This window comes from Ruditapes philippinarum, unplaced genomic scaffold (genome assembly GCF_026571515.1).
Source record: "Ruditapes philippinarum isolate M1 unplaced genomic scaffold, ASM2657151v2 ctg1146_1_1_1_1, whole genome shotgun sequence".
Classification (NCBI taxonomy): domain Eukaryota; kingdom Metazoa; phylum Mollusca; class Bivalvia; order Venerida; family Veneridae; genus Ruditapes; species Ruditapes philippinarum.
Window position 1 is genome coordinate 177587 of NW_026853527.1, and position 27114 is coordinate 204700.

The following is a 27114-nucleotide window of genomic DNA, read 5'->3' on the forward strand; positions in this document are numbered from 1 at the left end:
ATCAGACTTCTATAATGATCTTATAATCCTTTCTATGGTCATTCACACCGTACCTTTGCTCCAGCATGGACAGAAGTTATCAGTTCGTTGCAAAAGAGAAAGAACTATTACTGGTTAACTGCTTGACACCCTGCCCAGAAACAGTGTGGCTAGCAAATATGTGTTACTGCCTGTTTGTCTTCTTACTATAATGTGTTGTATTAATTACTTGATGTAGTCATATTGCGTTTGTCATAAAATGCCTGCAATGGGTTGTATAAATTGTGTTAAGTAGATTGTGGAGAGGTTTTTGGTCCTGGCAATGGTTCAGTGAATTATAAGCAAGCAGAAAATGGTGAAGTGTCTACATTTTATCTCGATGTTGCTACGTTCACATGTGATGCAGGGTTCCAGCTTGTTGGTTCCCCCCAGCTAGTGTGTCAAGATGGCGGAAATTGGGCAGGCACTGTACCAACATGCAGATCACAAGGTACTCTTTGTATTGATGATTAATATATGTTCATAAAAATTAACTGTGAAAATTATGTTTTTACATATTTTATTCTTTTCAGGTTAACTTGTTTTGTTATTACAGCAAATTATAATACTGATTTTCCTGCCATATTAGTTAGGTTGCAATATGGACTTCATATCAGATATTAAAATTCATTTAAATGACCAAAACAAAGGAGATTATATGTTTGGTGGTATTGCTTGACACAAGTGTTTTCAAACATCTACAATATATTTTCATTATCTTTTTAAAGCTAGTTTAAGCTACACTGTTTGAAAGGGGGGAAAGTGGAGCTTTTATCTGCATAAGATTATCTTGGTACTCTTTTACACTTAACTTTGAAATTTATGAACTTGAGAGCCAGTGGCTTGTATGGATTTCTTCTAGCTACAGTAAATAAAGTCATAATTTTGTCACTCAAAAGTTTTCAAACTTTAAAGTAGTCACATGGTTGGTTTCAGGAGTCACAGCTTTCACATCTGTCAAACCAACTACACCTGGTCAGCTAGTGACGGATAAAGGTAAGTAAATCTACTGTCAAATCTTCTGTACAGTAGTTAAAGGAAAGAATTGTTACTTTCCATTTAAAAAAAAAAAACCACTGCAAAATTTACAAATTTACAATTTATCTGTTTGATTACTAGATTTAGATTTCTTCACGAAAATGTGTTTGAAAAGTGACATGTTGACTTTGTATGTACAAGTAAATGTACAAAAGTTTGTTGCTTGATTTTGAATTTTTTTTTTCAGAGTGTGGGTTGCAAAATATTGATGTGGTATATGGTGTGGGATTATCCAGTGACATCAGTGAAACAGATTTTGAAAACATCAAAAATCTTATAAAGATAGGAATAGACCATGCTAACATAGAAATGGGTTCTGCTCAGCTTGGCTTCTTTATATATGCCAATGGAGTGACACTGATGAAGGTTGCATTGGGTGAATATATGACCCGCTCTGACATTTTTTCTGCCCTAGATAGTTTTAAATATCAGAAGGATAATAATCAAGTATCACTATCAACTGGACTTAACATAGCAAGGAACATGTTCTCATCTTTGACCAATGATGCAGGAGCACCAGATTATTTGTACATGATTATGGATCACTCTGTAGATATAGAAGGTGCGTCAGAGATTGTAGAACAGCTCAGAGCGGCAGATATTCATGTAGATTTTATAGCAGTAGGATTGGATCATTCCTCGGAACTACACAAGTTTGCACATGTTGAAGAAGTAGATAGTTTTGACACTACTGAGATGGCTGTTACTGCAAGATTGCTTTTCAGAAGTTCCGAATGCAGTAAGTTCAACTCATACATTGTTTTGTTAAGTTTCTTTCTCTTTGTGCACAGAATAATCTGCTTTTGAGATACAGTTCTTATCATATTCATAAAAATAATGAATTTATTTATGTTTTCATCAACTGAATTTTTTCATGCCCCCACTAAGGGGGAGGGGGGAATATAGATTTGCCCCTGTCTGTCTGTCATGCATACCATCTGTAGATTGTCATAGCAGTGGAATGTGGATGCATCCATAACCTGTGTTTCAAAATTTTTACATATTTCATTGATGGCAAGAGAGATATTTATCATTTCTTGTGATTATTTTATGAAAGCAAATTTTAAAGAACTGTTGATTGCATTTAAACTTTACTTTTGTTTTGTTTTAGACTGTAGTGATCTACAAAGTCCTGACAATGGTAAAGTTGTGTATGATGATACATACTTCCTGGATGTTGCTGCCTTTTCCTGTAACCAAGGTTACGCTATGGTTGGTTCCCAGCAGCTTGTGTGTAAAAATAGAGGAGTTTGGAGTGGTTCTCCTCCTGTATGTGTGCCCAAAGGTAACATAAAGATTACATTTCATATTCTTTTTCCTCTGAAAAAAAAATGTAATTTTAAAGGATTTAACTTTCATACAGTTTGTGTGAAGTAAAAATCTATTTTTGCTTACACATTGGTACCTCTAAAACTACTCATAGGAATGGGTTGAAACTTACCACACTTATTTGAGAGCATGATTGAAGGTCACTGTTCAAGGTCTATTACTCTTAACATGTATTTTGACAAAATTATAGCACTTTTTGAACTAAAAAAATTCTTCATTATTCAGGCTCTTGTTACACTATCAAGTACTGAGGAGAACAGTCGAACACACTTACATTGCTTATATCATTTTTTTTTTCAAAAATTTGCATAGGTCATAAATACTTTTTATCAGTTGATATCTTAAATAGGTTCTAAGAAAGAAGTAGATGTACTTATAAGCTTAAATATGACGACACAGGCAGATGTTGACCTGAAAAAGAATGATACCTACAATACATACAAGGAAGCTGTCAAACTTGCTGTAAGTTTTATATACGTTAACATATTCTATCAATTAACTAAAACCACTAAGGTTTTTATGCCCCTACAAAGTGGGAGCATATAGCGTTGCACTTGTCCGTCCGTCCCGAAATCTTGTGAGCGTAACTCCTCTTAAACCAGATAGCAGATTTTGCTTAAACTTCCAGGGATGAACAACCTTAATGTGTAGATGGTAGTAAAGGAAAGATATTTTGCTGGGACCAAATTTAACAGAATTATGACCCTTTGTTGATTTTTTCACTATATACTACAGTCGACTCTCGTTATCTCGAAGTCATTGGGACCGTCCAAAAAATATCGAGATAACGAAATGTCGAGATAAACATATTAGGGTTAGAACAAGGCGAAACTGATTTTTACAAAAGACATGTGCATACCTTATGTCAAATAAACCATAATATCCCTATGTCTTGTTTTCATATGCCTAGTCAATATTTAACAAAGTAACATTAGCGTTTGTTTACCAGCGGGAATACGGGTGTCCGTGATAAAAACACATAGTGAGGTTTACTCAGTAATACACTAATATAGTGAATCGGATATCGGATATGGTTGATTCGGATATCATCCCGGGTTATTTATCGGGTCTTTCTCGAGATTGTTCGACCGCTGATTGATTTGGTGGTGATGTTGTGAAACAATATTGCAACGATAGCGTTTCTATACTTTCACTATTTCATTTACATTTAAAGTCATAATGAATTGATACACTGTGTTCGAATATTTAAAAAGAATGTAAAGTCCATTCATTTTGGCCATAAGTCAATCAACACGCTAAATAGATTTCTTTTTATAAAAACAGCTAAACTTGTTACAAACATAATTGTCATTATGACATGCGCTATTTATTGAGCAATTATCATCTAGATTGTGTTTTTCACACGTCTGAAGGGAACAGACGAAAGAAAACTATTAGTCGAGATAAACAAAGGATAATAGTGTGAAAATAACTGTTGGGGCTGAAAATTTACATCGAGATACTGAAAATATCGAAATAGAAATATCAAGATAAACAAATATTTCCAATATAGATAAAGAAGGAAGAAAATCGGGACTTTCAAAATTTCATCGAGATAACGAAATATCGAGAAAAGCGATGTCGAGATAACGATAGTTGACTGTATGTATAAATTTTGTGAACGCAACTCCTCTTAAACGGGATGGCAAATTTTGCTTAAACTTCCAGGGATGAACAACCTTAATGTGTAGATGGTAGTAAAGGAAGGAATTTTTGCTGCCACCAAATTTAACAGAATTATGGCCCTTTGTTGATTTTTTCACTATATACTATGTAGAATTTTTGTGAACACAACTCCTCTTAAACCGGATGGCAGATTTTGCTTAAACTTCCAGGGATGAACAACCTTAATGTGTAGATGGTATGAAAGGAAGGAATTTTTGCTGCGACCAAATTTAACAGAATTATGGCCCTGTGTTGATTTTTAGTTTTCAACTTGTGGCACATGTAGTCCAAAAAATATTTGACCTAGAGTCATCAGATTGACAGAACAGTGGCGTGTGGGGGCATCCGTGTCCTATGGACACAATTCTAGTTTGACATAAGGGAAGAAAATATTTTTCAAGACTTATAACTGGATTAAGGTCTGGACCAATTACTTGTGTACAAATTTTCGGATCATTGGCTCACTATGCACCTAAAGCATAATCAATGTCATTGCACAAATTGACACTAAATTGCAATGCTTTTTGCTCTAATTGGCTGCAAAACAGATGAAAACAATTATTGTCAGTTTCAAACTTCATGTAAAAAACCTTAGTGGTGTCCCACAGTTTCAAATTTTATAATTTTACGCTATTAGACTCAGTGGAGTTCCTTTAATTTCACTGGTTTCAATTCATGAATTGTCCTTGATATATTCATCAGCCTTTGAAAGAAATCAAGTTTAGTTTTAAAGTAACTCAAAACACATGGTTTGAATTGAATAATAAGGAAACTAGTAGACTCTCAAGTTTGAATCTACTGAAGTTGTATCATTTTTATTTTAGCTTGAGAAACATTACAGAGACTTGCTGAAGGATGATAATGTAACAATAATTATCAATGGATTAAGGTAATTTATGCTGTAATATGTGATCAGAAATTTTCATTATCGGCCATGTGGTTTATTGATAATATTCTGCTGTGTTTTATTATCAAAATTTATATAAACAGTTTGAATAAAGAACTAGTCTGAATAATGTATTTGAGAGAGAGGTTAACCCATTGTCTTTACAGCATTGATTTGTTACTTTGTGTACTTATTTGTCGTGTTTTTGGCAGGCTTTTTCCTTGCCATTTTGGGAAAAAGTACCTTGCCCAGTTTTGGAAATTTTGCCTCATGAAAATGCTTATTTGGGAAAAATATGTGTTATCTTTTAGTTAATAAATTTTACATCAATCTTTGCTTGAAAAAAGCACATATATTTCCATATCTGATTTCAGTTTTGGCAGTTTAAATGTGAACTTCACTATAGTTATATCTAATACAGCAGAGTCAGTTGAAAACTTCACCAAATCAACTGTTAATCTAGCGAAAGGTGTTTCTATTGAAGTACTAAATGAAAGTCTGGCAGTGACTAATATGAGTGTAGGAGAAAATTCAGGTATAGTTAGTTAGTTATACAACTGTATCCTAATATAGTTTTGGAGCACTTAAAGTCAAAAAATTAAAATTTATTGTACTATTAAAGTGACATAGTTCTTTATTGAAGTATTTCTCACTTAACTTGCAAATTTCTCAATAAGATTGTGAGCTTATCATACAGAGAGTCATCAGGCAATGATGTTTAGATTTTCTTGCTCAATTATTATATGAAAAAATTGATGGATCAGATTCTTATTTATTTAAGATTATGCATAATGAAATGCACACATATTTTCTATTGAAATTGTACACAGTACCAAAACTGGCATACACTATTAGTGTTCTTTGGTGCTATGATCCAATATTTCATTGTATGCAAATTATCACCCTTCAAATGTCTCTTCAAAGGAATGGTCTGTAATTTTTGTAACTAAACTGATCTATAACAGAGTCGGTTTACAATTTGTCATTAAAGATTTTATTATCTTTAATGATTACTATCATTGTCAAGAATTATATTTATTTGGGTTACTTTTAAAACTTGGAACATAAATATATTTTGTTTATTTATCAGTGAACATTGTAACACTGACGGAGGAAGCACTGACCTGTATGGTATTTATAGAGGCAAATGGACCATGTGATCTTGGTTATATCTGTCAACTTGTGGATGATGTTCCAAACTGTGTGTAAGTATGAGATTATCAACCGACAACCTGTTATTTTTTTGCGACGGATCAAACACTGTATTATTAAATTTTATGACTACTTCATACATAGACAAAATATACTTTCATTGAAATGTATTAAATATCTTGATCCCAAAATGACTTTTACTTTTAAGGTCAAATTCACAAATTCAGCGACTTGGCCCATATTTTTGTTAATTACCAGCAAGGTACAGGATGGGGTGTTGTATTATGAGGTTATTATACATCGTTGAGCAGTACTGAATTTTATTGGACAAGTTCACAGCTGTCAAAACTATATTTGACCAGTGCTAGTCAAGTGCAATAAAGGTTTTGAAGCTGTGCACGAGTTCACTGTAGAATCAATATTGTTCTCAACCATGTTTAAATGACCTCTTTCACATCAACATTTTTTTGACATTTAACAGAACTTTGTTACTTGAATTTGATATGGATTTTGGAGATTAAGATGAAAACAAGGCTAAATAGAGTATGATATGCTTTCAATAAAGATATTTGAGCGGCGTCATGACAAAACCAACATAATGGGTTCGCGACTAACATGGATCCAGACCAGCCTGGTCCACGCAGTAAGATCAGGATCCATGCTGTTCACTTACAAACCCAAAAACAAGTAGAGGAACTGATAGCAAACAGAATGGATCCTGATTAGTTTGTGTGGATGCGCAGGCTGGTCTGGATCCATGCTGGTTGCAAACCCATTATGTTGGTTTTGTCGTGACGCGGCTCATTTAAATTAAGACTCTAAAAATGAAAACAAGACTATATGGGGTGTAATGTGGATTTGAAAAGGACATTTTAGACTCCGGAATGAAATTGAGGTGAAATTGATAGGATTTGATTTGATCTGCTAATGATTTCTGTTTGAACATCACATGGTGCAATGCTTCAAGAACATTGGTTATATTTTATAACATGTGAAATAATAATTATTATATATGAGTCGTGCCATGACAAAACCAACATAATGTGTTTGGGACCAGCATGGATCCACGCAGTCTGATCAGGATCCATACTGTTTGCTTACAAACCGTATAACAAGTAGAGAAACTGATAGCGAACATGGATCCTAATCAGACTGCGCGGATGCGCAGGCTGGTCTGGATCCATGCTGGTTGCCAACCTATTATGTTGGTTTTGTCATGGCATTTTCCTGTACTTATGGTAAAAAAAATGTATATATTTTTCAGACCAGATCCAGATACAGGTAAGATACAAATGTCTTATCAGTTCCCCGCCCCCCCCCCCCCCCCCCCCCCCGCCCCCGCCCCCAACTTTAATAGCCATGTATTCTAACTTTAATAATATACAGGTTATAGTTGTTGTTAATCTGTATGCTCTTTAACACCACTTGTTTACTACCTTGGTTAATACTTCTACTGTCTCCTGATTCCATCAATTCGAAATTTATCAATTAACCAGACTTGTTTTTTTGTAAAAGGTACAGTGTTTGTTAAATCACTTTCATTTGAATTAGATACATGTATCTTAGTTATGGAAGCTTTTTCATCTTCAAAGCTAAAAAAAAATACGGTTGTGAATGAAACTGTATTGTGCTGGACATAATCATGTCATTGATATATCTGATTACCCGCGTTTTAGATGTTTCTTAATTGTACTAATTAAGTGGTACTCTGATTACTGTATAACTGTAATTGTGCTTTGAAGTGATAATTAAGGATTCGATCTTTGTTCTAGATTGTGGATTTCCTGGTAGTACTTTGAATGGTAAAGTGTTAACAGTGGATGGTACCCTGTATGGTGAAAGTGCTACCTTCTCATGTAACTATGGATACAGGCTAGAGGGCAATCGTACTCTCATCTGTATGCCATCAGGATTCTGGGTACCAGAAGTCCCAACATGCACTTATATAGGTTTGTATAAACAATAGGAAGTTTTGTACATAGACAATTTTTTGTGTCTTTCTGTTTTAGGATATATCAATTTGAATGTTGTAGACCCTTTGATATTAGTCTTAATATTGGAAAGGAAAAGAAAAAATACTTGTAATATCTTTAAACATGGTAAATGATTCTAAATAAATATATGCAGCATTCAATAATATATTAGCAAATTCTAATTATTACCTCCTGCTAATAAAATATCCATGTCTCTAATTTTGATGTCTTGTTATATGACCTTGGCCTTGATAATGCTGTCGAAATTTAAAAATTCTTTTCGATAAATATTAGCATTTAAGTACATGTATTTATTTTGATCAAGATGGCCATTCATTTTTTTACAACCCAATCTTGTTCTTTATTTAATGTTACAGATTGTGGGAACTTGACTAGTCCTGAAAATGGTATGGTGGATCTACCTGGAGGAACAGGGTATAGACAGCCTGCAAATTTCTCCTGTTATCCTGGATATACATTAGTTGGCCAGGCAGAGTTATTGTGTAACGAGGGCAGTAAATGGAGTGGTATAGCACCTACATGTCAGATCGATGGTAAGATTTATGCTTGATTGACAAGGTGATCATGTAAATTTCAATTTTTTTCAAGTCTAACCTTTTAAAATGTTTGTCTTTGAATCTGTTGCCTTTACCTTATGGAATTCAATTATGCAGTGGTGGGATTTTTATGCCCCCACAATGCAGGAGCATATAGCGTTGCACTTGTCCGTCAGTCCGTCCGTACGTCCCGAAATCTTGTGAACGCAACTTCTCTTAAACCGGATGGCAGATTTTGCTTAAACTTACAGGGATGAACAACCTTAATGTGTAGATGGTAGTAAAGGAAGGAATTTTTGCTGCGGCCAAATTTAACAGAAATATGGCCCTTTGTTGATTTTTTCACTATATACTATGTAGAAATTTTGTGAATGCAACTCCTCTTAAACCGGATGGCAGATTTTGCTTAAACTTCCAGGGATAAACAACCTTAATGTGTAGATGGCAGTAAAGGAAGGAATTTTCGCTGCGACCAAATTTTACAGAATTATGGTCCTTTGTTGATTTTTTCACTATATACTATGTAGAAATTTTGTGAATGCAACTCCTCTTAAACCGGATGGCAGATTTTGCTTAAACTTCCAGGGATTAACAACCTTAATGTGTAGATGGTAGTAAAGAAAGGAATTTTTGCTGCGACCAAATTTAACAGAATTATGGCCCTTTGTTGATTTTTACTTTTCAACTTGTGGCACATGTAGTCCAAAAAATATTTGACCTAGAGTCTTAAGATTGACAGAACAGTGGCGTGTGGGGGCATCCGTGTCCTATGGACACATTTCTAGTTTCATTTGAGAAAACATTGAATGTTTTTGTTTCATCTGTTATAAACCCTTAGTCTGGCTTCGAGGTTAAAGTTGTTGACTTCAAACTACTTGACCCTCACCTTTGTAAGATCCAGTCCTGCCAGGAACTTCTAATTCTTTCTTGTGAGAAAGCAAAGGTATCTACCTTAGCTTACTGAACATCATTGGTACTTTATCTGGTGCCCTTTTTTCTTCCTCCACCAGTAAAGCTGGAAAGTTGCCAAATGACTATAGTGCCGATGTGACTTAAAAAAAAACAACAAAAAGAAAGAAAGATTAATGAACAAATCTTACTTGAAATTGATTGATTGATTATTTCTGTGTACTTTTTTGTATAGACCATATCATATTTCCTGGACTTGTTTTTACGTTTACCAGATGATTATTGTGGAGCAGTGTTAGATCCCCAGCATGGGTCTGTCTGGACAACTGACCTCTCAAGGATAAACAGCACAGCAACCTTTATATGTAACAATGGCTATAGAATGGAAGGACCTGGTACCAAAGTTTGTTCTGGCAACACAAACTGGGAACCAGTACAAGACACCAAATGTATAATAAAAGGTAGAATGTTAAAGCATATTGAAGAATGGTCAGTTTAAATAAAAGTCATCCCCTGCTGATTATTTTAATGGTAGGGTATTTATTCATACAATTCCTGTAAATTATTTTTGTATCACAGTGGCAGCTCTTGCTTTTCGTAATATTTGGTCCTTGGGAATATAACACTGGCATATGATATACACATCTATTTTTTGACTGTAAAGGTAATTTCTTTCCAATTCAAAAGGTAAATTTAGGAAAGAACAAAAGATATTCAACTACCTTCTGTACTAATTTAGTGCTTTATGCATGAGTACCTTAAATTGAGATAGGGTCCAAGTAGTCTGCCTTCATCAGGGAAGCTGTAATGTTGCTGTGTGGCTTTTACAAAGTGTGTTTCAGATGCTATGTTTTTGATGAGAAAAGTTTTTAATCAGTTTTTCACCATATGGTTTCAATATATTTATAGATTGTGGAATCCTCCGTAATCCATTAAATGGCAGTGTAGACCAGTCATCTGGTACTACCTTTGGACAAACAGTTGTCTTCTCATGCAGTGTGGGATACAAGCTATTTGGTGCAGATCAAGCTACATGTATGGCAGATGGAAACTGGAGTGCTACCCCACCAGAATGTCAGATAACAAGTATGTTGTGTAAAATGTCAACCATGTGACTTTTATGTTCATTGATAATAAAGTTTACTACAGTGGTATAATTAAGAAACAATGAGTTTGAAACAGTGTTGCTATATTTGATATATTACAGTCAAACCTGGAACCAAAGGCCACTCGAAAGGATGGCCCAAACATGACTGTTATAGACAAGTGGTCTTTATTTTGAGGTTACTATGTTCTATTTAATCAATGAAGGGTTGTTTAAGTGTGACCGTTATTTACAGGTTGGTCTATATTTTTGATGGTGGTCTAAAACACAAGTTTAACCGTATATACATGTACCATTTGATTTATGCATCATGGATTAGTTTGGTAATTTCAGTTGGTGCAACACTATAACCAGTTGAATATTATAAGAGGAGAGGTGGTCTTGTTGGTGTGTGCCTCAACCAAGGGATCGTACATGTAGATTATGAGTCCTTCAGGGGCCGTGACCATGTCTATTTATATCTGGTACTAGTTAGTTCCAGGAAGCATACTTGATGATAGTTAAAGCTTTCAGCTAAAAATGAATTTCTTTAAACAAAACTTATATGACTTTATTTCAGACTGTGGAGGATTATCTAACCCAGCCAATGGTTTGGTGTCCGCCAGTCAGACAACATTTGGTCAGAGAGCCACATACGTATGTAACCCTGGATACAAGATACAGGGTATCAGTACTCGTACCTGCCAGCCAGATGGTTCCTGGTCTGTTAGGGAACCCACCTGTCTTCCTCTAGGTATTTGATACTGTCTTAGTCGCCAAGTTGCTCTAAATCTATTGACTTGCATGTGTGGGTTTGAATCATTTTCACTAATTTGACTGAAACGAAATAAAAATCAAATTTAGAAAACATAATTATGTAATTGCTTGAATATTGTTGCATAGTAAAGATGTTTACAATTATAACCAAAATGCATGTTATAAAATAATAGGAATTTAGGATATTTTATGCCCCCAGCTAAGATATAGATTTTCATATTTTATCCATACCACTCTGTGCACTTCTACACTTTGAATAAGTGAATGTGGCGATATCCATGTCTTATGGACACATTTTTAGTTTCAAACTGCTTGTCTGTTTGTGTTTTAAAGTTTAAATGCACTGTATATTGGTAAAATTCAATGAATTTGAAATATAGTTTTCCTTATTTTACAAGTACCTGTAGCAAGTAATTGAGGTAGAAATATACCATTTATAGTGATGAAGTTTAGTCTGGCTAATATTTTTATAATTCTAATTAATTTGCTGATATCACTAGCTTTTCTCCATTTGAGCTTTGCCTCTTATATAGTATAATCTACATATGTTTTAGATTGTGGTGCTCTGTTTGACCCTAACAATGGTATTGTAAATACAACTTCGGGTACAACATTTGGTAACCTAGCAACCTACAGTTGTAATGAAGGCTACAAACTTGAAGGACAGGCTGTTACAGAATGTGCAGATACTGGCATCTGGAACCCATCAGTGGCCCCCAAATGTGACATCATCGGTAATTTAATGAAATAATTTTATAAGATTTTCTAGAGACATTTTAACAAAAGTTTTAACAGAAATGAAACCAGAAGACAAAAAATATCTCTAGAGGCATAGACAAAAGATATCAAATCAGAGAGATTGTTGAATATGGCAGTAAGTCAAGATGTTGAAATATTGGAAGCACATATTATAGAAAGGTAGATTTAAGGGGTTGCTGGTTCAATCTTTGGGAAAGGCAAAAATTCTCCACGACAACCAATTAGGGACATCAAATGTAATGGTCATTAATTTTGTCTCTCAACACTGATTCAGAAAACACTTGGGATTAGTAGTTGATCTATTGTGTTGAAATTAGTAGTACTTATTAGTTGTCCAAGAAAATTGGATAGGTGGACCAACTGTAGAGATATGACCAATATTGTAAAATTGTCATTAAAAAAGAGACAAACAAGAACAAAAATAGTGTCATACACCTAGAAAGAGTCTTGCAGAAAATCTTCAATAGTAGTCGACTTTGACCATAAATAATGCTGCAGACAAAATATTCAAAATTTATTTGCTTTTCATGACCAGTTGATTGCAGGTAAATAATTTATAATTTTTGCACTTTTTCAGACTGTGGCCAATTGCAGGATCTACAGTATGGACGTGTGACATTATCAAAGGGTACCAGGTACCAGAGTGTCGCCACATACCAATGTGATACAGGCTATATCCTGAAAGGACCAACTACAAGGGAGTGTCTCTATACAGAGGAATGGAGTAACAAACAGCAACAAACATCCTGTAGTATTATTGGTAAACAAAACAAACATAAATAACATAAATATTCCAGCAGCAAAACATGATTTGTTCCCACTTCTAGGGGACATACAGATTTACCTAATTGTCCATTCATGCGTCTATCTCATTGTAGACTTACAAAACAGTTGAAAGTTGAGGCATCTATGTCTGATATATGCATTTCTAGTTTATCTTTGATTGTTATGCACCTGCCATATAATGGCTGGGGCATATAGTGTTACCCTGTTCCGTCATTCTGTCATTCCATCATCATCAGTTCCGTTCATTATCTTAGTAATGAGAAAATAAGTTTGAATTTGGTCATGGTTTGATGATTTTTGGCAGAGTTATGCCCCTTTTACTTTGAAAATAATATAAGATTTTCAGTTTCCGTTCATTATCTTCCTAACAGTATTACACATTTAACTCAAACTTGACATATGTATATGTCAAAGGAATGCGCAGTTCAAGTTTGAATTTTGTCATGGTTCAATGATTTTGGCAGAGTTATGCCCCTTCACTATGAAAATAATAAGAAATTTTCAGTTCCCATTCATTATCTCCCCAACAGTTGTACATATTCAACTCAAATTAAAGATATGGATATGTCATACGAATGCATTGGTCAATTTCAAATTTGGTTATGGTTTGATAATAGCTGACAGAGTTATCCCTCTTGAACTTTGAAAAAAAATCAGAAATTTTAAGTTTCTGTTCATTATTTCCCCAATGGTCGTACACATTCAACTCAAATTTGACATATAGATATATCTTAGGAATAAGCAGTTCAAGTTTGAATTTGGTAGTGGTTCAATGATTTTGGACAAAGTTATCTTTCTTGAATGTTGGAAACATTTTGAATTTTCAGTTTCAGCACTCGTACTTTTGAGGAAATGTATGTAAGGATTATTTTTGCTACAAATATGCAATTTACAAAAGGTTAACACTGAATAGTTTCAGTGCCTTGAACTTTGTATAAAAATGGTTTGTCTTAACATTAATTAGTTTTAAAGGCTTTGAACTTAAAATGAAAAAAAATAAATTTGTGCAAAAAATTTGGAACTAAATATTAAAACATCTGAAATTTCGCTGCATGCATGGGATCCGTGGCGTGATGACACATTTCTAGTTATCACATAATTCTACCAAGGTCCTTTAGAAAACAAAACAGTTTATTTTTATGTACATATACCCTCAGAAGTACATATTTATTTCCAAATATAAAAAGAAAAAAATATTGTGAGTTGTTTAAAATAAATGTTGTTTTTTTTTCTGCACTTTTTAACTTATCTTTCAGACTGTGGTTCAATTTCACAGCCAATGGATGGATCTGTCTCTCTTACAAACAACACTGTATACCAGAGCGTTGCTCAGTTTACATGCAACAATGGGTACAAGTTGTCTGGTCCTATCTCAAGAACATGTTCCATTTCTGGTAACTGGGAACCTAATCAAGCATCTTCTTGCTCTTTGCAAGGTATGACAATAATTATTGTTCTATAAACAAAATTTAAAGTTACAGTATGCAGGAATCTCTTTAATGTTTTAGTTATTTCAATGCAGGATTTCTGGTCAAAAGAAAATCACCGGGTTTTCTTTGTTGCTTTAGGATATCTTTTCAATAGAAATGAAAATCTGGACTTTAGTTCCCAACAGATGTTAAAGAAAGTTAGTTGAACCATTTACAAAAAATTACATGTATTTATGTTGTACAAAGTTCTTGAGTATGCAAAGAGTCTATAAAAAGCAGCAATTTGTAAACTGGTTGTATGTCATGAAGAAATAGAGCTGTAAACTCTTGGACTATATTGGTAACTTCAGGTCACTCTTAGGTTTAAAAGTAGGGAAGGAAGAATGGAGCCTCATTGATGAAGTGGTTGAAAGGTTACCTACTTCTTTAGCACTATTTTACTATGTTGACAAATGTGCTACATAAATTTCTATGTTACAGACTGTGGAAGAATACAGAATCCAGTGAACGGTAATGTAGATCAGTCATCAGGAACTACTTATGGACGTACTGTACATTTTAACTGCAGTGTAGGGTATGAAATATTTGGAAGTAAGCAGGCTACTTGTAAGGCAGATGGACAATGGAGTCATGCAGCACCAGTTTGTAGAATAACAGGTATGAGAATTCCCAAATTGTCATGGATAATCATTGAACTTGTTCTTTATTCATAGCATTGCACAGTGTTTGTATTGGTCATTATTGCAGACCTGTAAAAACAAAAATGCTCTTGTTCAATCGTAATAATGTGTAGCTTTGGCCAGTTTCTTATCTACCTGCTGGTTTGAATTACACTTGAAGTAAAATTCAAAATTTGGCATTGAAGAGCATGAAATGATCATTATTTAAAGTACAAATGAAATAAAATACAAATGAAATATTGATTGCAACATGGGTTTCCTTTGTCTTTCTTTTGTTTTTAAATGACTGCTACAATAGACAAAGCACTTGGCTCTTTTAGAAATATTTTGGGTGATTTTCAGATTCTGAAGAAAGGTTAATCTACAAACATACTACTTGCTTATGTATTAAATTAAATTATAAGTCTTGATGTCTTGATGTTTTTGAGACCACAAGACACTAACTTTAAGTTTGATCAATCTAAAAAGTAAAGATTGCAAGTTTTCTGAAACAAATAAATGCAAATATGTTGCTGTTCATGACTGTATATTGTTTGCTTGCTATGTTAGAGTGTACTTTCAGATTGTAAAGGTCTACCTTACCCTGATAATGGTACAGTATCAGCTAGTGAGACAACGTTCGGTCAGGTGGCTTCCTATACTTGTAATGAGGGCTTCACATTACAGGGAACCAGTAGTCGTTTTTGTCAACCAGATGGTTCCTGGTCCGGGTCAACACCAACATGTTTGGTGAAAGGTTTGTGAATAATGGGATACCAAACAGTTTGTTGATACCTTTTAGCATAATGCAAATTGTGTTTAGATTTTAAACATTTATTTAATGACCATTTAAATACAAATATGTAATAAAATAATTCAGTATAAATCTGTGTATTCTTGATAGGTAAAAAATATTTTACTTAGATCATTCTGTTTAATATTTTTTAATCAAATTCAATAGTAAGAAGACCAAGCACTACTAGTAATTTATTACTTTAATCTTAATACTTGCTTTACTGATTCACTAATGTTTATGTATATCATCTTAAACCATCGTGGCTGAGAGATTTTAACACTTGCCCCTCACCAATGCGGGTTCAAATCCTGCTAGGGACTTTCTTGTGAGAAAGCTATTCAGCTAGCTAATATAGAATGTCTGTGGTTCTGCTCAATTGCCTGTTGATGTCTGAAATCATGCATAGATGGGCAACTGAGATCTACCTCCACTATTAAAGCTGGAAAGTTGCTGTATGACCTTTATAGTTTTCAAGTGACGTAAAATCCAACTTTTTATCAAAAACAAACTAAAAACGATCCTAAAACCATACTGTAGTTTGAAGGAATGGACTTGAGTTTGTGATTTCTTCAAATAGAAAAACTGTCATCAATTTTAGTTGTTATTCTGTGCACACTCGTTACAGACAATTGCATTTACTGCATAATGATAAAGTAAACCATTAAAGTTTTACCGGGAAATAGTTCTGATTTGAACTCTTACATTATTTCATTTTGTAGGTTTTTACATTTTTATATTGAGGACAAAATTGTTTTTTGATGACTATTGCAAAAGTAACTAGCCTATAGAATGCTTCTGTTTTCTTGTACAAACTGTATGAAACCATCTTATAATAGTTGAATAAATGTCAAGGAATATAGCATTTGGGCTCATTACAGATATGAGGATGTTGTGTTGAACCTTTTCTGTTTTTAGCTGAGGAGAGCTATTGTTTTCATGTCAGTGTCAGCTTCACCATCACACTTTGGTTCAGTTTTTGTGTGCAAGTTGGTATCTCTAAAACTACTTTGGGAATGCGTTGAAACTTCACACACTTTGAAACTTAACACACTTTTCTGAGTTACCTTTGTATAGAGTTATGCCCCTTTTCATACTGTGAAGCACTGAGAATAGTCAAACAGGATGTCTTACAGAGATATCTTGTTATATACATGTATATCATTGTTCCTGTAGTGCAATGTGTTTATTGTTAAGTTGTTATTCTGTTGGTTTTGTTACAAAACCAGTTTAGTTACAGCAATAGCTTATCCTGTGCACATGTATTTTGTTTTTACACATACCATCACCTTAGTGCAGTAACGGGCTAAGTCCTTCTAGATTAAATAGGAGTTAATCACTTATTGCACCAAGGTTACAATACATTGTAGATTGTGGATCACTCCCTGATCCAGCATTTGGAAAGGTTGAATATACCAGCACAGTTTATGGTAGTGAAGCAGTCTACAGATGTAATATTGGATACAGTATACAAGGTTTAACCACCAGAAAATGTGAGGCAGACAGGAACTGGTCCGGTGTAACACCAACTTGTACGATCATTGGTGAGTACTCGAGCTACCAAGTTTACAAAGTTGACCGCTCAACATCTTTGATGTTTGTTTGCTTTGATGTTTGTTTGTAGTATAAATATTTATTGTAAACCCTTTAGTGCTAGCAGCTTTAAGGACTTGTTTATACCACTAGTGTATAAGTACATGTAAGCCAGCTTGCCTACCCATGCAATCTTATATGTGTGTTGCTGTGTACTATTTGTTGATCAATTATGATGTAATTGAAATAAAACATTATTTTATTATTATTATAATGCTGCATTCCCTAAAAGTGTATATTGACTCTTCCAATTCAGAGTTGGACAATCCATTAGTGAAATTGTTTTCATATTATCCCAAAACTACTTATAGTGCCTAATTAAAGATAAGACTTAGATTGATATCTTGTTATATATATTTTATATATTTTGACAAATTTCTTCTGAATATAGTTGTATTGTTGTACTTCCATTCCCCTTGTTCAGTTCTGTTAATGTCTGAAAAAGTTTAAGACTGAACAATTGGAGAATAGTTTTGGTTTTCTACCTTACCAACTTGAACATCAACTTAAAAGATTACTATATGGATACATTGATCCAGAAACATTTTAGGTAACAGGTTATGAATATTGGAATAAAATAATGTTGCAAGCAAGTGCCTTAAGGTCATATTAGATTTGGATTGGTATGTTTTACAGATTGTGGTTCATTATCATCAGTAGTGTCTGGTTCCTACACACCACCACAGAGAAACACCTATAACACTGCTGTAATAGTCAGCTGTAATACAGGGTACCAGCTGAATGGTAATGCTACAGTCACATGTCTGGAAACCGGTCAGTGGAGTCCATTACCAACATGTACAATAAGAGGTCAGTTATGTTACATTTATTTGTCTGTTAGAGATATTTTTTAGCCGAGTGGTTAAAATACCCCTTGTTGCTGTGGGTAAAAAGCCTTTTTAGCTCACCTGTCACTTTGTGACAGGGTGAGCTTTTGTGATCGCTTTCCGTCCGTCGTCCGTCCGTCGTCCGTCCGTCGTCCGTAAACTTTTACTTTAAATGACATCTCCTCATAAACCACAAGGCCAATTTCATCCAAACTTCACAGGAATGTTCCTTTGGTGGTCACCTTTAAAACTTGTTCAAAGAATTTAATTCCATGCAGAACTCTGGTTGCCATGGCAACCAAAAGAAAAAACTTTAAATATCTTCTTTTACAAAACCTTAACAGCTAGAGCTTAGATATTTGGCATGAAACATCTTCTAGTGAGTGTCTACCAAGTTTGTTCAAATAAAAGCCCTGGGGTCAAAATTGGCCCCGCCCCAGGGGGTCATTGATTTTCCCTATATGCATATAGTAAAAACTTAAAAAATCTTCTTTTAAAGATCCCAAAGAGCTAGAGCTAAGATATTTAGCATGAAACATGTTCTAATGAGTGTCTACCAAGTTTGTTCAAATAAAAGCCCTGGGGTCAAAATTGGCCCCGCCCCAGGGGGTCATTGATTTTCCCTATATGCATGTATAAAATCTTAAAAAATCTTCTTTTAAAGAACTCAAAGAGCTAGAGCTAAGATATTTAGCATCAAACATGTTCTTATAGGTATCTACCAAGTTTGTTCAAATAAAAGCCCTGGGGTCAAAATTGGCCCCGCCCCGGGGGTCATTGATTTTCCTTATATGTGTATAGCAAAAACTTAAAATCTTCTTTGAAAAAACCCAAATAGCTAGAGTTTAGATATTAAGCATGAAACATCTTCTAGTAAGTGTCTACAAAGTTTGTTCAAATAAAAGCCCTGGGCTCAAAACTGGCCCCGCCCCAGGGGTGTCATTGTTTTTAACTATATGTGTATAGTAAAAACTTGAAAAAATATTCTTTTAAAAAGCCCAATGAGCTAGAGCTTAGATGTTTAGCATGAACATTTTCTTATGGGTGTCTACCAAGTTTGTTCAAATAAAAGCCCTGGGGTCAAAATTGGCCCCGCCCAGGGGGTCATTGATTTTCCTTATATGTGTATAGCAAAAACTTAAAAAATCTTCTTTGAAAAAACCCAAATAGCCAGAGTTTAGATATAAAGCATGAAACATCTTCTAGTGAGTGTCTACAAAGTTTGTTCAAATAAAAGACCTGGGGTCAAAATTGGCCCCGCCCCGGGGCCATTGATTTTCCTTATATGTGTATAGCAAAAACTTAAAATCTTCTTTGAAAAAACCCAAATAGCTAGAGTTTAGATATTAAGCATGAAACATCTTCTAGTAAGTGTCTACAAAGTTTGTTCAAATAAAAGCCCTGGGGTCAAAACTGGCCCTGCCCCAGGGGTGTCATTGTTTTTAACTATATGTGTATAGTAAAAACTTAAAAAAATTTCTTTTAAAAAGCCCAATGAGCTAGAGCTTAGATGTTTAGCATGAAACATCTTCTTATGGGTGTTTACCAAGTTTGTTCAAATAAAAGCCCTGGGGTCAAAATTGGCCCCGCCCCAGGGGGTCATTGATTTTCCTTATATGTGTATAGTAAAATATAAAATCTTCTTTGAAAAAACCCAAATAGCTAGAGTTTAGATATTAAGCATGAAACATCTTCTAGTTAGTGTCTACAAAGTTTGTTCAAATAAAAGCCCTGGGGTCAAAACTGGCCCCGCCCCAGGGTGTCATTGTTTTTAACTATATGTTTATAGTAAAAACTTTAAAAAAATCTTCTTTTAAAAGCCCAATGAGCTAGAGCTTAGATGTTTAGCATGTAACATCTTCTTATGGGTGTGTGTGTGGGGGAGGGGGGAGCTATATACAGGTGAGCGACCTCAGGGCCATCATGGCCCTCTTGTTTTATTCTTGTGAAGAAGCTATAAAGCTAGGTTAAGGAAGTAGGACGTATTTCTTGGTTGTCTCCTTGTGTCTGAAACAGAGTGAAATTGATACCAATTGATGCTATTGATGAAACTGAAATGAAAATATTGTGTACAAATTATAACTTTGAAAAAAACTGGCATGTCACCATTCAACTTTGACAGTGTTGGTACATCTTAAGAAGCAACCAAATATTTTTATGCCACCGCAGCATCTGCGATGCGGTGGCATATAGCGATTCACCTGTGTGTGTGTGCGTGTGTGTGTGTGTTTGTTTGTTTGTTTGTGTGTGTGTGTGTTATATAGATTATATAGTGAACTTCAAAAATCTTCTTGTGAAAAACCACTGGTCCAATTTCAACCAAACTTGGCAGGATTGATCCTTGTGTGAAGGGCTTCCAAAGTTGTTCAAAGAATTTCATTCCATGCAGAAATCTGGTTGCCATGGCAACCAAAAGGAATTATAAGAATAAATTTAAAAAATCTTCTTGTAAAGACCCAAAAGGCCTAGAGCTTAGATATTTTGCACAAAGCATTGTCTGGTAGACATCTACCAAGATTGTTCAAATTATAGCCCTGGGGTCAAAATCGGCCCCGCCCTGGGGGTCATTGAATTTCTCTATATGACATATAGTAAAAACGTAAAATACCCTCTTGTAAAGACCCAAAAGGCCTAGAGCTTTGATATTTTGCATAAAGCATTGTCTGGTAGACCCTTACCAAGATTGTTCAAATGATAGCCCTGGGGTCAAAATCAGCCCCGCCCCGGGGGTCATTGGTTTTCACTATATGTACATATAGTAAAAACTTAAAATACCTTCTTGTAAAGACCCAAAGGCCTAGAGGTTAGATATTTTTGCATAAGGCATTGTCTGGTAGACTTCTACCCAGATTGTTCAAATTATAGCCCTGGGGTCAAAATCGGCCCTGCCCCGGGGGTCATTGGTTTTCCTTAGATGTATAAAGTAAAAGTTATAGTAAAAACAATTGACAAATGATAGAGGTTAGATATTTTGCATGAAACATTGTGTAGTGAACCTCTAGCAAGATTGTTCAAATTATAGCCCTGGGGTCAAAATCGGCCTCACCCCGGGGGTCATTGATTTTCAATATATACATATAGTAAAAAATCTTATTGTCTGAAGGTACAAGGCTTAGAGCTTTAATATTTGTTAAATGATATAATCTATAGGTACTCTACCAAATTTGTTCAGATTTTGCCTCTAGTGTCAAAATTAGCCCCGCCCCGGGGGCCATAGGTTTTCCTTATATGTATATAGTAAAATTTAAAAATCATCTTCTCTAAATTTATTAAGGCTGGAGTTAAGATATTTTGCATGAAACATTGTGTAGTGAACCTCTAGCAAGATTGTACAAATTATAGCCCTGGGGTCAAAATTGGCTCCACCCCTAGGGGTCATTGATTTTCACTATGTAACTATAGTAAAAAAAATGTCTTGTCTGAAGGTACTTTAAGGCTTAAGAGATTTTATATTGGGTATGTAATATCATGGGTCCTCTACTAAAGTTGTTTTAAGTATGCCCCTAGAGTTAAAATTGCCCTGCCCCAGAGGCGATAGTTTTCCTTATATGTATAAAGTTAAAATGTTGGGTCGTCCGTGGCCGAGTGGTTAAGGTCGTTGACTTCAAACCACTTGCCCCTCACCGCTGTGGGTTCGAATCCCGACAGGGACTTTGGATTCTTTCATGTGAGGAAGCTATCCAGCTAGCTTACGGGACGTTGGTGGTTCTACTCAGGTGCCCGTTCGTGCCTGAAATAATGCACGGAGGGGCACCTGAGGTCTTCCTCCACCAGTAAAGCTGGAACGTCGCGATATGACCTATACTGTGTTGATGTGACGTAAAACCCAAAACAAACAAAAAAAATAAAGTTAAAACTTGAAAAATTTCTTCTCTGAATTGACAAAGGCTAGAGGTTAAATATATGGCATGAGACTTTGCTAAGTGAACTTCTACCAAGATTGTTCAAATTATAGTCCTTGGGTCAAAATTGGTTCCGACCCGGGGGTCATTGATTTTCATTATGTACATATAGTAAAAAAAAAAAGTATTTTTGTTTGAAGGTACAAGGCATAGAGCTTTGATGTTTGCTATATAATATCATCTATAGGTCCTCTACCAAAGTTGTTCAAATTTTTCCCTTGGTGTCAAAATTGGCCCTGCCCAGGGGCAGTGATTCTCATTATGAACACATAGTAAAAACAGAAAATAAAACAAATGTTTTCTGAATGGGAGAAAGCTACAGCTTAGATATTTGACTTGAAATGTTGTTGTTTGGTGGACCTGTATCAAGATTGTTTGAATAAAACCCTTGGGTCAAAATTTTGCCTTGCCCAAGGGGAAAGTGACCTACTTTCTTATCCTTTGATGTACAGCAATGAAATTTTGACCATGTGCACAGTTTAAGTTGTAAAATTGAACTTTGATATCAGGTGATCTAGATTTTGATGATGTGACTTACTCTCTTGCCCTTTGATGTACAGCTATGAAATTTGAACCATGTGCACAGATTAAGATGTAAAGTGAACTTTGATATTAGCTGACTTAGATTTTAACAAAGTGTCTTACTGTGTTGTCCTTTGATATAGTCATGAAATTTAGGCTGTGAGAAATATGACCTTCACCACCAAATTAACAAGACTCAAGTGCATTGATATATTCCTACTCTGATCTTTTGTTGGATTAACAATAGATTCAACCACTAATCTGTTGATAAGAATTAGATAGGTCAGGGATCTATGCATTATGACAATCTTCAATTGTATAGAAACAAAAATATCCGTTCCTACACTACTATTTAGTGTTGTATTAATGCACACTACTATTTAGTGCTGTATTAATGCGGTGGCATAGCATTTTTCTCAAATGCAATCTTGTTTTATTATTCTGTTGTGTTGTCAATATAAATGAATGTTGAATGAATTGAAAACATAAATTATATTTTTCATTAGGCCAGTCTTCACACTGAGTGGTTAATTTGTTAGTGATGTAGAAATATTGGCAAATTTCGCAAATTGACGAAAATCGCTAAACTTTCCTATTGAATAAATATCAACCACCCTGTCATTACATTCTACATATGCACAATTTCATCGTGCGAAATGTCAGTAATTTTTTTAATTCACCAACATTTCGACACATGAAAATATCCATTTATTCAGTAGTGTTTCCTTGTATGTTGATGATGAAATTTTATTTTTTATACTTCAACAACAGACTGTGGAGAATTGACTGAACCGGAGAATGGGTTGTTATCATTACCTCAAGGAACAACATATGGTCAGACAGCCGTATTTACCTGTAAGACTGGTTATATTCTATCTGGATCAACACAACTACAGTGTTTACAAGATGGTTTCTGGAGTGGCACTCCACCCACTTGTCGGATTGCAGGTTTATATTTTCTTCACTACTTTTTGTAAAGATATCTGAATCTTGATCAGTTTTCAATAATATATCTGGTTTAAACAATACTTTGCTGGTAGATGACCACTATTTACTTTGAGGTCATTAGATCAAAGGTCAAAGTCACAGTGAAACTGTGTAATACATTAATGTCCAATCAATAGCATGAGAAGTAATTAGCTTAATTAAGTTTATAAAACATAATAGGAACATTTCCCATGGCTAGTGGGTAGCCCCTATTGATTTTTAAATTCATAAAGTTAAAAGTTCAAGGTCACATTGATAAACTTTGTGTTAAACATGATTACATATTGAGTAAAAGCCATGCCTGATCAACAATTTGAGAAGTAATAAGCCATGCTTTGTGGACTAATAGGTGATCCATTTTATATTTTTAAGAAACTCAGCATGGGTGTATATTGTTATGAGGAAATGATGCCCATAAAAAAACTATCAAAAAATGGAGAATTTGACCCTTTATGAATTTAAATGAGCTGAATGCTGATTGCTAGATTTTAATATATCTTGACATAAATGTTTATTTCAAAATGTTTGAATTACAGATTGTGGGATTCTCAATGATCCAGCTAATGGTGCGGTGACATTGAGTGGTACCAGTTTTGGAGACTACGTCACATATGTATGTGATGCCGGACACCAGATTACTGGTTCCCCAAGCAGGCTGTGCCAGGAAACAGCAGAATGGAGTGGTTCCCAACCCTCTTGTAAAATTAGAGGTATTTTTGTATACCATTGGATAGAATGTTATGTTATCTTTAGGGCTAGGATATCTTAGTCAGATATCAGCTGTATAGCATGTTATCACTTCTAAGAAAGAGCTTTTGTATATCATCAGTTATTATGAGTTATAATGATTTATGACTGGTTATATGGCCATATATCAACAGATGTTGGCATATATAACCTGAGCTGCTAGACAAGGGTAATATTGTAAACAACCATTTATATACGGGCATATAACCTGTCAGGAATCTATTACAAATTAATGATACTGCAAACTTGCTTTTTGATAGAAAAAAACAAAGATTTCTTCATAAATTGACAGCAGCCATGTATATAAAACTATATAAACATCACTATTATCCAACGAAAAGTTGCATTACAAATATGCAGTATTTTAATAGAGGTTATAAAGATTTTCTACAGGTTATATAGCCAAAAATAACAAAACAATAACAGTTGTAAGCATATATACTGATAACCCAAGTCATGGTTTTGATTTTAATTTTGATATATCTGTCTGTTAAGAATGAATTAACTGCAAGTTGCTGTCTATTAACTTATCCATTACAGATTGTGGGACATTGACTGCCCCAGCTGGTGGTAATGTTACTCTCTCAGGAACTAAGTATGGAAATGTCGCTACATTCACCTGTAATACAGGGTATAATGTGGTAGGGTTATCAACTTTGGTGTGCAGAGCAGATGGTTTCTGGAGTGCTGAACCACCAGCATGTTCTCTTCAAGGTAAGTTAAAAAAAATGTTTTCTTGCTTGTAATGCTGGGCTCAGGGCCATCTGACAGTTTTATACAGATTACATAACAAGAGTTCTTCTGCAAATTTTTCCTGTTTTTCCGCAAGTGACATGTCATTTTTTTGTATGGCTTGTAAAAGGAATGAGACAAATTGAATTCAGTCAATTGTTAAAAAAAAATGTGCCTTGTCTTGGATCTTTATTAAAGGTTTTCAGAGAACTGATGTCCTAAGTGTAGAGCTTATTTGGATATAAAGGTTTACAACTTTTCCTTGTTGGAAATTAGACAGTGGACAAAAGAATAATTTGTAGTCAATATCCTTAACAAGTTTGCTTTCCACTGCATATGCAGAACAAATCCTTTATGGTATACTCTTTCATGCAGTGTTTTATTTCAGAGGGATTGCTTGCTAAAGAGTTGATTGTGACATTAAACATGACGGCACCACCAGGGCTCACACTCTCTAATCCATTTACATATGAGGCGTACAGAAAAGAAGTTAAAGTAGCGGTAATATAATCTTTGAAGTACTATAATTCAAAATTATTTATTGCAGTTTCTGTGATTCTTTCTATGTATATTTCCTGGATGTACATGGTGATGTTTCTAAATATCTTTTCACATTTTGAGCAACACAGTAAAGAGCATGATATTTATATAAATGGAAAATTACAGAACTTTTATCATAAATAAGTTTTTAGGTTCAGAATATTATCATTCTGTTAAGTCTGTAGACATTAGTGACATTGATTTTTGTGTCGCCTCTACAGAGTAGTGGCGACATATAGGGATCACTTCTCCGTCCTCTGTCTGTCCGTCCGTGCGTCCGTCTGTCGGTCACAAAACTTGTTCGGACTACTCCTCATAAATTACTGGTGCAATTTCATCCAAACTTTACAGGAATGATCAGTACCAAGTCTAGTTGTGCATATTGTCAGAATTTTCCAGTTCAATGATTTTTGTCACAAGTTATGGCCCTTCAATAATTTTTATTTTTAAAGTTTGTCCAGACTACTTCTCTTATACCACTGATGCAATTTCAATGAAACTTTACAGGATTGATCTGTAGCTCAAGTCCTTGCGCATATTGCAAGGATTTTCTGGTTCAATATTTTTTGGCAGAGTTATGGCCCTTTGATAAAAAAGGTGTTTTTTTCTGTGTGTTGCCAGATACTCAAAAGCTTGTCCGGACTACTCCTCATAAACTACTGGTGCAATTTCATCCAAACTTTACAGGAATGATCAGTACCAAGTCTGGTTGTGCACTGTCCGTCTTTCTGTCCGTCTGTCACAAAACTTGTCCCAACATGAAATTGGTCATCATGAGGCGACACATGTGATCACTGAACGCTCTTGTTATACCCCCACAAACGAAGTTTAGGGGGGGTATATAGGAGTCAGCTTGTCGGTCGGTCGGTCCGTCCGTCCGTCGGTCGGTCCACCTTCATGGTTTCCGGACGATAACTTGAGCTAGGAATGAGATATTCCAATCAAACTTGGTGTACAGCAAGCTTGTATGAATACCTGGGTTGGTATTGCATATGGACCCCATGGGGTCAAAGACTAGGTCACCGTTACTAAAAATAGAAAAATGGTTTCCGGACGATAACTTGAGCTAGGAATAAGATATTCCAATCAAACTTGGTGTACAGCAAGCTTGTATGAATACCTGGGTTGGTATTGCATATGGACCCCATGGGGTCAAAGACTAGGTCACCGTTACTAAAAATAGAAAAATGGTTTCCGGACGATAACTTGAGCTAGGAATGAGATATTCCAAGCAAACTTGGTGTACAGCAAGCTTGTATGAATACCTGGGTTGGTATTGCATATGGACCCCCTGGGGTCAAAGACTAGGTCACCGTTACTAAAAATAGAAAAATGGTTTCCGGACGATAACTTGAGCTAGGAATGAGATATTCCAATCAAACTTGGTGTACAGCAAGCTTGTATGAATACCTGGGTTGGTATTGCATATGGACTCCCTGGGGTCAAAGA

General features: G+C 35.0%; 1 protein-coding gene across 1 annotated transcript in view; it reads left to right on the forward strand.

Moving 5' to 3' along the window:
* Window positions 1-27114, forward strand: part of LOC132737131 (sushi, von Willebrand factor type A, EGF and pentraxin domain-containing protein 1-like) — a 62631-nt gene that overhangs the window by 8336 nt on the left and 27181 nt on the right. Inside the window, exons 8-32 of the mRNA XM_060724385.1 lie at window positions 275-469; window positions 955-1014; window positions 1244-1795; window positions 2168-2341; window positions 2735-2847; window positions 4875-4939; window positions 5311-5471; window positions 6027-6141; window positions 7353-7369; window positions 7861-8037; window positions 8439-8615; window positions 9803-9988; window positions 10437-10613; window positions 11192-11365; window positions 11943-12122; window positions 12725-12907; window positions 14190-14369; window positions 14844-15020; window positions 15606-15779; window positions 17186-17359; window positions 18045-18218; window positions 23431-23607; window positions 24183-24356; window positions 24934-25107; window positions 25514-25626. Coding sequence (XP_060580368.1) covers window positions 275-469; window positions 955-1014; window positions 1244-1795; window positions 2168-2341; window positions 2735-2847; window positions 4875-4939; window positions 5311-5471; window positions 6027-6141; window positions 7353-7369; window positions 7861-8037; window positions 8439-8615; window positions 9803-9988; window positions 10437-10613; window positions 11192-11365; window positions 11943-12122; window positions 12725-12907; window positions 14190-14369; window positions 14844-15020; window positions 15606-15779; window positions 17186-17359; window positions 18045-18218; window positions 23431-23607; window positions 24183-24356; window positions 24934-25107; window positions 25514-25626 — 4223 coding nt within the window. The remainder of the gene's footprint in view (window positions 1-274; window positions 470-954; window positions 1015-1243; window positions 1796-2167; window positions 2342-2734; window positions 2848-4874; window positions 4940-5310; window positions 5472-6026; window positions 6142-7352; window positions 7370-7860; window positions 8038-8438; window positions 8616-9802; window positions 9989-10436; window positions 10614-11191; window positions 11366-11942; window positions 12123-12724; window positions 12908-14189; window positions 14370-14843; window positions 15021-15605; window positions 15780-17185; window positions 17360-18044; window positions 18219-23430; window positions 23608-24182; window positions 24357-24933; window positions 25108-25513; window positions 25627-27114) is intronic.